Consider the following 12,161-nt stretch of genomic DNA (forward strand, 5'->3'; position numbering starts at 1 on the left):
TCTCTAAAAGAGAAAGCACCAGAACTAGCAGAAAGGTGGGGTTGGTCAGCCCTTCATTTGAATGCAAATGTAATTATGAGGCAGGCAGTTAGGCTGACGTCAGACAAGATCTTGGTAAACCATTACCACCAGCACCTGGTAACACAGTTGATAATAAAAGAGGATGAAGTAGAAGATTCCAAGCAGAGTGGCATTATTAGAGAAAACCAAACACAATTATTTTTATGCGGTGAAAGAAAATACAGAAGAACAGGATGTTGTGACAACGTATTTACAATCTGTGACAATCATGTACGTGAGCTCTCTCTTGGAGAAAGAGAACAGCATGTATCCAGGATCTGCAAGGGGTAACAACAACCTGCCAGTGCAAAACTTTGTGTCTACTCCGCCCTATTCAGATTACATGGGATATCATCATGTGCCAGCTCTGGACACCCATGGACAGCCTGCGGGAACCTGGGGATCCCACTATGGCCCACAGAGGGAGGACTGGAACGCTTACGGCCCAGGACCTTCCAGCACGGTTACTGCTGCCCAGATCAATGGCTCCTCTCCTGGACAGGTCTCCTACACTTCTGCTGATTACAGCTCCCTCCATCCTGCTGGAGCTGGGGGGTTACCTCCTGTAGATACAATTAATACACAGCAAATCTCTCCCAACAGCCAAAGGCACAGCTCTTATGAATGGATGAGGAAAACGGTGCAAACAAACACTACTGGTAAGTGTATATTCAACTTCCAACCTGAGAAAGCATCTTCTGCTATCACTGATCTTATAAATAATTAACTTTACTTGAAGCACATAGGTTGGTGGGTCATTTATGACATTTATTTAACCTACTGCTGTTTAATGCAGTTTTAACTGAATTTGCACTAGTTTCACTTTCATCCCATAAAGGTTTTATATGGGTACTGTAGTGGAATGACTGCTGTGTTTAGATATGGCTACATCTCACTCAAGTCCAGGAATCTTTGTTCTAATGTTCTGTAAAGCATTTTGGATGAAAAATATACTCTTGAGAATGTTATGGAATAATGAATGCAGCAACGTTTAACAGTTGCAGGCAAAAATGCCTTGTGTCTCAAGGTAAATACTGATATAAAATCAGGTTGACTTTTCAATACTTTTAAAGAAAATTATGTGCTCTGGTCCAACCGTAGTGATTATGCATTTTTCTGCTGTTGTTCCTGTATCTCATTTTTTCTACCTAGATTTATTAGGTGAGAAGAAATATTCCTAGAGAAGTAATGCTTCAAATGATCAGTGTAGACTATTTTGGCTGCAAACCACATAGCTCATCAGTTAAGCTTCCTTTTCATCTAGTTTCAAAATGGTTTTACGTATTTTTCTCACGTACCAGAATTCTGCGGCTTATCACAATTACACAATTAAAAATCACTTTCTTGCAAGTGTCACTTATTGAAGCGCCTGTTTTTGTCACAGGCTGCCTGCCAGATGAACCTATCGGTGTATATTCCCAAGGTGTAAATTGGGTGTAGCAAGGTTTGCTATACCTATTGTTAAGGTTAAAAGTAGTAAGTGTGTGTTAGAGAGCATCAAAGAAAATACTGTAAAGAAAGAAGACCAATTACAGTTGGAGCAATCTCAGAAGACACAGAAAACCAGCACTGCCGCTTGAGACACAATCCTCCTTCAAATGGTTATTCCTCAAGAGTGAAGTTAGTCGGGTAATTGTTTCTTAGTTATAAAGCAGACACACAGTTTTCCCACTGTTACTAAATATAAAATGCCTAGTGAAAATTAAGATAACACAACGTCAGCCTTCCACTCGGAGCCTCTACAAAAGTCTTCAAAGCCAGGCAGATTTATAGTCTGTTTTTTCCCCCCCCTTATGTATACTCATATAAATCAGCAGTAACTTCATTAACATCATTGGAGATTTCCAGGTGTAGAAGTGATGCAAGACTTGAGTGTAGACCAAATTCAATTGAGACTACTGAATGCCAATGAGGCAACCCTGCCTCTGTCATGCTGTTACTGAATTTTAAAAGCGTTAGCATTCTGAAAGAATAAAACAGACTTACAAATCTAAATCCTAGTTTTACACTTATTTCACAGGCATGGAAAACACGGAAAACCCTGAAAGGTTTCTCACGTGCTTGCTCAATTTCATAAAATATATATGCGATTCAGAAAAGCAGTTATGTGCTTAAATTAATCTCTAGTCTGAAAAGCACTTACACAGAATTTATGTACATGCCGAAATTCTTTATGAATGATACTGGACAGGTGAGTGGGGGCCTGTCAATGGATCCATGCCCTGAAGCTACAATCCTAGAGCCCAGCCCTTTGAAGTGTTAAAACAGCTCAGGACTTCACAGAACTGGGCTCAAGACATCAACCCAGCTTAAAAAAAAAAAGGGTTTGGGAGAGTAAAGCATGAATGTGGTATTTTGCAAGATAAGAAAAGTACCAAATAGATTTGGTGTTCATTGGTGTTTTTGAAATAATGTTTACTATAAAAGCTGGAAAATTTTAATACTGTTACATAAAAAGTTATGAAATAATGACAAGGCTAAAATTATGCACGTAACAGCTACATATTAACTTATCAATGCTTTGCCTAGAAGTTAATGTAAGAAAACTTACTTGATGTCATTATAACCATTCTTTGAAAAAGACTTATTCTTTTTGCCTTATTGCTGTAATATTTTTCATGCTATCAAGTTAGATTCTGGCTCCTCCCCTTCAATATTATCATTGCTTAATACAGTTCATTGCTCTAAAACTTCAGAATTACAGCCCTAACCTCTACAAATATATTTATATACATAAATATATGTATGTCCTTAACTTCCCTGTGGTGTGTACTCACATCGATGTACGTGAGCAACATGGAATAACAGAAATCAAAATACATCTAAATAAATTAGAGAGCCTTCTGAAATACTGTCCTAAAGACAATGGGAAATATTTTTGGGGAGGGGATGTTAATGGGAATTATTTCCCTCTATTTGGACTCTATTAACTACACTACATTCTGATTCAATATTCGTACATAGCATTTTATAAAAAGAAATTAAATGGCAGGAAAAGTGAAATGAAAATTTACCTGACCGAATCAATGCTCAGGATGAAACAACATCACGAAGATGGAAATACTATGGCCTTTCAACAGATAAATTTTGATATGAAATTATATATTCTCTTAATAAAAGACCGTAACTCAGAACCAAACCTTTTTTTTATTTAAAATACACAGACATTGCAAACTTATGAGGCAAATTTTAAAAAACGAACATCAAATGTGGGCTTGGTAAAGACAGGCTATCTTCCCAGACAGGCTATCCAAATGAGAAAAAGAACATCTACAGAACTCTTTACAGTCCGATCCTGTCTTCACTAAAAATCAATGACAAAAAGCCCTATCAACTCAGTTATGTACAAGCAGAATTTCAGACCAATTCATTTCTAAAATCTGTTTAATCAACAGTGCAAATGCGTATTTTATGAGAGCGAGTGAGCCTTCAAAGCATGAAACTCACTGAAACGAATGTAGCTGAACAAGGGCCTAGTAAACAGATTTTGCATCTTTTAAAAATGTATATGAAACTTCACCTGGGAGTGACTCTTCTCAGAAAGAGAATGGATTAAGAGAAGGGGACTGAAGAGGACAACATTATTTTTATATTTTGCAAGATCAGCCTCAGCTTTTTTTATTTTTTACTATCGTCAACACGTTTTATGTCTTTGTTTAAACAGGCAGTGATGTACAAGTAATTCAGACTACATCACAGCAGAAACACAGCCAGAAAGCAAAATCGAAAAGCAGGAAAAAAAGGCCAGGCCTCTGCTCTAATGCTAATTTATTTTGCTTTGTAAACTAGTTGTGACATCTATTTTCCACTGGCCTACATTGTCTGAGGTTTTGAGGCCTATCTGTCATATTGAGGCAACAGACCCTTTCAACACTTCGCTTTGCTTTGATATGCAGTCTTGTCTCTTCCTTCTCCCTCTTTTCTTCAGGAGTTATATTGCCGGAAAGGGTGATGATTTTCACAGCAAATAAAGAGGCCTTCTCCTGGCTTTATTGTCTTCAGAAGAAATGCTCTGTGAATTTTATGACCAAGGGGAATGGGGAAGACTACTCCTTTTCTCCACCCCTTCAAATCATGGTTATATTTGCTGATTATAGTGAAGCCGGAATAACCCTGTTGAATTTTAACTTCTTTTCAAAGATTACCTTCTAAGCCTTCAGTTTACAAGGAACCTGAATATCTATACTATTGTTAAACATTATAACTATCACTTAGAGCAAATATTTCAAAGCCAACAATTTGTACCTTGAAAAACAAGTAAACTTAGTTTGGTGATTGTTTCTGTCCTGCAAATTTAGGCAGGAAAGCTTTGTACACTAGAAGTCCAAGTGGCATAGGATTTGGGAAAACAGCCTTAATTACGCATATTTCAAAACGTCTTAAGCTACATCTACCTCCAGCCTTCAGCTAAAAATATCGCAGTTTCTATCCTCAGTGTTGGTCCAAAATGAAAGAGAACAGGAAAAAATATTCCTTCATCTATTTCTGTCCTTTTTTCCTCTGCTAAGATGAAAGAGTCTGACATTTGTTTAGGGCTTGTAAATTCCAAACCAATTGGCTTGTGTTTCTGAATGTGAAAGGGGTTCTTGATAAGATCTCCTTGTCGCTCCTTTGTGTGGCGTGTGCTTCATCTTAACACCTCAATGGATTTTAGGGAACCACTTTAAAGGAGTCTTTGTCCTACAGTTTGTCCCAGAAAACTCACATCAAAAAAAAACTGGGAAGATCAGAAGGAAAAGGAAAACTATCTAGTTGGCTGCTGGAAGTGCAAAGGAGAACAAATAAGTTGAAAAGTGATCTCTCTGTATTATTATTACATGAAGAAATGTTTTTAAAAGTCTATGAAAAGAAAGATATCTTCTAAACATCAAATAATGCTTCTCTTAACAGTATTTATCCAATATATATAAGAATATTTCTTTTATACATTAGAGAGAGGATGATAATGAAATCCTTTTACAAGTATTTTATTGCCTCATCTTACAAATTGCCAAGTGCCTTCAACTCGAAAGGGAAGCTCAGCACACAGAGCACCCCCAGGAACACCTCTGCAGGCACTCACCATCTTGCAAGACTGGACCCTTTTGAAAAAATAAATTCAAAGTATTTCTGAACTTATAAGCATGTCCTATGGCCACATAAGAAAGCGAAAACTTTTCTAGTAGGACATTTCTTTGCGTTAGAGAGGTGACCTTTAAAAATTCAAATAAAGAATTAGGACATGGTACAACTAAACAAGTTCTGACTGAACTTCAGTCTTGAAATCTTGTGTATTTATGGCCACATATCCATGGAACTCAATGCAATGAGCTCTGAAATGGAACCCCTTTGAGATCAAATACAGCCAGCACCAATTATGTACTGCTGTGAATTATTTAAGATGCTTCAGGGTATTTTTCACTGAAGAGCTTTACATTTAAATGTATGTTTACACGGAAAGGGAGATAAGGAGGGACAGACAGTTATGATAACCAATACTCACTCACTCATTTACCCTGCACCTCATATTCCTTCTCTGTAACACAGAAAACAATCCCATGCAAGTACTCTGTAGTTTAACTAATGTCTGTAAAATGTTTGAGATGTCTGAAAGTAAGATGCTATAGAAAATCAAATTCAACATGTTAATAATATTTCTTTCTTAAACAGGTAAAACAAGAACAAAAGAAAAGTACCGAGTTGTTTACACAGATCATCAGAGACTAGAATTAGAGAAGGAATTTCACTGCAACAGATACATTACAATAAGGAGAAAGTCAGAACTTGCAACAAACCTGGGACTATCTGAAAGACAGGTACACAGAGACTCTCCATCATTCCTACGCACCCCTTCACCAGACACCGCTACTGCCAGGGGACGTGAGTCACGTCCTGTATCCACGAGTAGTGCGAAGGCAACCATGATGTAGTTTCCGAATATATTTGGCACAAAGAGAATAAACTACACAAATACAAATTAATAAATAGGCTAATTTGACAGAAACCTCCAATTATGGGTAACTAAACATTAGGAATTCATTTATATTAGAAAAAGTACTTTTTTTATGTGCATAACAGGTTGCTAAACAGCTAGAATTTAAACAGTTCATATTAACGTGATCTTAGCGATGTTCTCAATAGTTCTGACACTCATCATTTTATTTTTTCTGACAATCACACAAAATGGTGGCCAGAAAAAATCCAAAGTAGTGGACATATTTCAGCTGTAAGCCAGGAAAATGAAAACTCAGCATTCAAAGAGCAATCAAACAAGATATCTATGTATTTTTTGTTACAAATTTTTGCTATTATGTTCACAGGTACTTCACTTATAGTAGTAGTTCACATCCACTATATACAGGATGCTTTAGACTACAAAATTTGTTGCCAAATATTTATGCCTATTATATGTATGTATGTATCCAAGAATATCCACTCAGGAAATTTTCAAGTGCATATTTAGACCCATTGCTTCTTTGGAAAGCAGCTCTGCATTCATTCACATCAAGAACATATTTAAGCTCTGTCCTGAATAAAGAGCCTCCTGAGCAGGGAGGGGCCCAGGTATCTTAGCTGGAATTCAGAACAAAGAATTTCCTAAAATCACTGTGTTGGAGACCACACTTACGAAGCACAGTTCTGCAGTCTGCAAATATAGTACCTATTGAATCCAGCACTCCTTATACAAAAGAATTTCAATGGTTCTGCTACAGTTGGAGGATAAGGGAAGATTTGGCGATACTGAATAAGGCATCTCATACCTTAGCAACCAGATTTATTGCCCCCAGGTAAATTTAAACAAGAGATCTTTCTTCTAAGAATTGTACAAACTTGTTCTTTCTGAATACACACATTCAGTTCTCCAAAATACTCTCCTCTTTCAGGGGCCTCCTCTGCTTCTGCATTGAGTCTGAACAAGAATATGGAATAGAGAGGGATCACGTGAGGCTGGAAGTGGAAGGGTGCATAGCTAAGCAATTGTATTTTAGGATCATGCACTGCATTTTTTATAAACATATTGTAGTGCAGGGATGTTTAATCCCAGACCCAAATAGTACATAGATTACACTCCACAGACTGTAAGTGGCCCTAGAAAGTAACTAAAAAAAAAATTAATCTATCACTGATGGGCTAAAGTTTACTATGCAGTAGGATATAGCTGCATTGGCAAATTTTCAGAGAACTGCAATTATGAAAGATTCAAAACTTCCACCTTAATGTTTTGCAAGCTGGCTCATTTAGGACACAGACATGCCTGAAGTAACTGCATTAAAATCAGCAGTTTGCTTTTACGTAGCTGTTGCTCTTAAAGCCATCCAATTTTTGACTGCTAAATTTCCTTCAAGTATAATGTAGACAAAATAGATAATCTATCTGCATTTCTACAGGCCTCATGACAGACAAAGCTAAATGCTTCTTACTGTCATTACCAGTAAAGTAATAAAAATAACTTGAAAATAACAATGAGATTTTTCATACAAAGCAATGATATTACTTTCTATATCATATTGCATTCAACACACCTAAAGGATGTAACAAAAACTGTAAAGTAAGAACACAAAAAAATAATTATAAGGAAAACACAAATGGCGTTTTCTACTTGTTCCCACTTTCACATAGGGAAAGAAAATATAGATACTTGAACTAAAAGTAGGTTTCAAACAGACAGGAGTCTCTACATAAGCACAGTTAGCCTGGGAAATTCATTGTCATTAAGTAATGCTGATATACCTACTTATACACAACAGTATATAGGTATTTGCAAAATACATATATAAATATACAGTCCAGTAACAAAAAAAAATTGAAAACTTCCAAAATACATAAGAATATATGTACACACAAAAATCATTCACAACATAAATGAGAAAAAGAACTCTCACTACTTGTGTTCAAACTAATCTGTAACATAGTTGATAAAGAAATCCAAAATTATTCCATAATTGCATCTTCCTAAAGTAGGACACACACCACTGCCAAAGCTTAGATGATGAACTAGGTGGACCCTGAGTTTAAGTTGACTCCTATGTTCCTGAACATAACACAGCAAGTTCCCTTTACACCAGGTGCAAGAAAAGAAAGCAATTTTCTATTGATTATATAGCAGAAAAAATACAGAGTAACTAAAAAATTATTTGGTGCACAAATCCAGAGTTTTGTTTTGTGGTTTTGTTTTGTTTTTTTGTTATTGTTCTCTGGGGTTTATATTTTTGTGGGTTTTTTTCTTGTTTGTTTGGGGATTTTTTGTCTGTTTTGGTTTTTTATGTATTTTTTAACATATCTATATTTGTATTGCTATTATTAGTGTAAAAAGTTGACGACTACTTTGAATTAATCAGATATCATTCATAAAACTGCAGGTGAAAATCTGGTTCCAGAATCGCCGAGCGAAAGAAAGAAAAATGATCAAGAAGAAAATATCTCAGTTTGACGGCAGCGGGGGCTCAGCGCAGAGTGACTCTGGTTCACTCAGTCCAAACGAAATATCTAGTTCTCTGTTCCCACCACCCCATGGAATAAATGGATTACAGCCTAATGACATTCATCAAGTCATAGTTTCAGAATGAACAGAGATTTTTTTTTTTAAAAAAAGGAAAAAAGAAAAAGCAAGAATGGACTTTCCCACCCTTTCTTGAAAACTCAACTTTGCAAAGGACCGCTCTCTTTTAACTGTCGTCAGAGAGCTGATTTCTAAGTACAGGATCTGGGACTGTTATCAATATATTTTAATTATTGTAGAAATCTCAGGGAACTTGCACTGCTACGATTCATCACTCAAAGTCTTTGAGTAGGAGGTAATTTGCTTCAGACATAGACACAACAAATGATACAACTGAAGATTCAAGTAAATGTAGTTCTAGTCTGATCATATATATACACACAGAGAAAACTAAGCGATCTGATTATAAAATAGAGTACTGTTGCATAAAATATATGATGCTGGGTGTATTTGGTTTGTTACATTTTATATAACTAGAGTAAATCGTAGATGTTAATAAATATTCACACTTAAGTGTACTGAAAAGAATGCTACTTTTTGAAAGTAAGAAAAACATTTAAAACACTTTAAAACACTCAAGAAACGTAACAATGTTGCTAAACCAACATATTACATTTAATTAAATAAAACGACTCTTCTTTGCTCTATGTAATTGTGTTGAAGCATGCCAATCTCCTAAGCAATAGTTACAGATATCTAATATCATACCCAACCTGGCGAGATTTGTTCAATTGTAAGAAATGCAGCAATTTGTCATGCACATGAGAAAATACCAAACATTTTGGGAAGATACAAGCATTACTGCAATCTTCAAGGAATGCACATATTACTGCTCAAAAATATGAGCACAAGTGTAATGGAAAGAGAACTGTTACTATCAGCAAAACACTAAAAAGCAAATCAATACTTTATTTAGTGTCTCTAAACCTCTTAAGTGAAATAGTAGCAGTCTTGGGCCACTGATTTTACACACAACACTTATTTTGGGCTAAAGGCAAGAAATATCCCCAAACAGCTGACATCGTATTTCAAAGCTGTTACCAAGCAATTTAGCATTCACAAAAAGCAAACATTTAACAAAATAAGTGTTCACTCCATGTGCACTCCTGAAAGAGCACAAATTCAGGATAAATATGTTCGCAGTGTAGTTGGCTTTAATTGTTGGTCCGTGTTGGCAGGTAAGAAGTAGCAATGTTATGTAGATGGCAACTGATGAGTCTGGAAAAAGCAGAAAGAGAACCCAAAGCACTAAAAAAATCCCCAAGCCCCTTCGGTAGTAATATTCTTTGGAATTTCATATGAGCTTTTGATACCATACAAGTAAGTGCTCTATTGGAAAAATTTAATATTACTGAAAAGGTCATCAGGAGCAAAGGTAATAAAAAGGAAAAACAGAAGAAAAAAAAAACAGAAAACATCATTGTCTCTCATATGAAAAGTCATGCATCACTTATTTCATCAACTCTTGGTCTCAGAAACAGCACATCAAATTCTGCTTTTCTTAGTGTCAATGAGCATTAATATTGCACTGAACAACATAGACAGAGCTTGTCAAAGCATTCATTATCTGGATTCAATAAATTAGATAACTTAAATTTGAAGATGTGCTTCACTGTTTCCCAATTATTCAAATATAACTGGTTAGAGTCCCTCCATGAAAATAATTCTATTAGTCTTCAAAAATAAATACTAAATTATATAATTGTAGACATAAATGTCTTAAGGAAGACATTCTTCCTAAACTAGGAAGAAAATCTGTAACACAGGATAAGATCTTACTGATTGTAAGCATTTTGTGGGTAGTTCTCCAATATATTTCTAATAATCTCCTATTCATATGATTAAAATAAATGGGCATATCTTAATGCAAACAAACTGTAAACAAAAAAATCTGGTGTACATAAATACACATAAAATTCAGCCCTATGAGAAACTGAGACTACATCTTCACAGTTTTAATTCAGGATCTTCTAAAACTGCTCACTGATATTATAGTGTTATGTGATTGCATGGACATTTTAGAAGACAGAGCAGCATGCTATAGAACACGCACACAAAGAGATCTCTTTATATTAATAGAAGTATACGTGCTAGCAGACAGAGACACATACATGCTGCTCTGCTCTGCTTTTCACTCAAAAAAAAATCCATCCATTTGCTCTATAACAGATTTGGGAGAGAAGGTTTTCCCAGTTCCACCAGCCCTTCTACCTGTGTTGTCCTTTTATACATGAAGGATGTAGAAGATAAAATAATTTCCCAAGAAACTCCTGAAGAAAGAAGCCGTAATACTTTAGACATACAAGAAAAAAGGGAAGAGGACCTTTACCTTGTAACCCAAATCTCAAATCATCAGAAGGAAGAGCAGGCAATGGCTTCTGTGAAGGTTATCAGTGATACAGAAATGGAGAGTGAGAGAAAGCTTTTTTCTAATTTCCTGATTTTTTTTCTGTGATCAGTTCTCAAAGTCAACGTAGAAGACTGGCAAGCAAAGAGCTATAACATACAACACATCATTCATTAGATTTGCATACTAGAAATGCATGGCTTGGCTTAACATTTCTCTTTCCTTGTAATTTATGTCAAAATCGAAATAAAAAACACAGTTATTTACCAGGTTCATATTCAAAATTATCATCTTGCAGTTTCTAAACAAGCTCCAGTCTATCTTTTTGAATCGCCAGTCAGGAAACACCACGCTGTTCCGACAAACCAGGCAGAAAAGCCACTGCAGCCATTGATTGTACTTCAGAACAACCACTGTTCATAAAGGAAACATTTTAAATGAGACTATTTTAGATGCCAAATTGCAGTTTGAATGGGATAAAAAGCACCTCCTATGAAATGTTTAAAATCCGTCTTGTCAGTAAAAAGTGTTTTCCTTTTTCATGATCTTCACCCTGAATTTTTTCTATCAGGTCTATTTTAAATGTATTCAAACCATATATTAATAAATATTTGGGAGAGACAGTCTCTTTTGTGCACTAGATAATGACCTCTAAGCCTAAAAACTGTATCAGATTATCTTCTCTGGCTACAGCTAAGTCAAATAAGAAGTTATTCCCCTTGTACTGTGCATATCTACCCCCCATCTAGATCATAATGTCCCTTTAAACCTAAGTATAGTAGCACAGCTGTTTCTCAAAATAATCTGAGTAAAAAAAAAACACCTAAATTATTTTATACTAATTGGGATCATTTTTAGTAAACTTGATTAGAGAGCAATTAAGTATGCAGTCATATTACCAGACCAGGAGGAGGGTAAGCTGTAAGGAGGGGGAAATGGCAAGCAGCTGAAAAGAAATTCTTACTCCATCTCTGACAGGGTTTGGACACTGTATCTGACTGTAGCCTACGCCATTTTTTTGCCAGAAAACATCATCCCAAATCAAAATACAATTCAGAACTACATGCTGGCACATTTTAATGACCCACTAAAAACTACACGACAGCCTTACAGGAGCCCATCCTATATTCATGTTCTGCCAAGATCAGCATGGGAAGACGAGGATCAGGATATGCAGTTGGGTGGAGGCAACACAACCATTACCATGTCCCTCCATCGCCAATATTTTCTGGGCAGCTGTGTTTGACTCTTCTACATTGATTATGTAAAAGAAAA

General features: G+C 35.9%; 1 protein-coding gene across 1 annotated transcript; it reads left to right on the top strand.

The window, feature by feature from the left end:
* The first annotated feature begins 289 nt into the window (after positions 1–289).
* Positions 290–8,606, top strand: LOC141464644 (homeobox protein CDX-4-like). The gene is made up of 3 exons (XM_074147669.1): positions 290–719; positions 5,710–5,855; positions 8,400–8,606. The coding sequence occupies exons 1-3, from the start codon at positions 290–292 to the stop codon at positions 8,604–8,606; spliced, it is 783 nt and encodes a 260-aa protein (XP_074003770.1).
* The last annotated feature ends 3,555 nt before the right edge of the window (positions 8,607–12,161 follow it).

This window comes from Numenius arquata, chromosome 5 (genome assembly GCF_964106895.1).
Source record: "Numenius arquata chromosome 5, bNumArq3.hap1.1, whole genome shotgun sequence".
NCBI classification, from domain to species: domain Eukaryota; kingdom Metazoa; phylum Chordata; class Aves; order Charadriiformes; family Scolopacidae; genus Numenius; species Numenius arquata.

What these genes read in the sequence shown, in the direction of transcription:
- LOC141464644 (XM_074147669.1), top strand. Translation starts at nt 290, where the DNA reads ATGTACGTGAGCTCTCTCTTGGAGAAAGAGAACAGCATGTATCCAGGA. An exon ending in GGTGCAAACAAACACTACTG is followed by an intron (nt 720 to 5,709) that starts GTAAGTGTATAT and finishes TTTCTTAAACAG; the next exon opens with GTAAAACAAGAACAAAAGAA. An exon ending in TGGGACTATCTGAAAGACAG is followed by an intron (nt 5,856 to 8,399) that starts GTACACAGAGAC and finishes ATAAAACTGCAG; the next exon opens with GTGAAAATCTGGTTCCAGAA.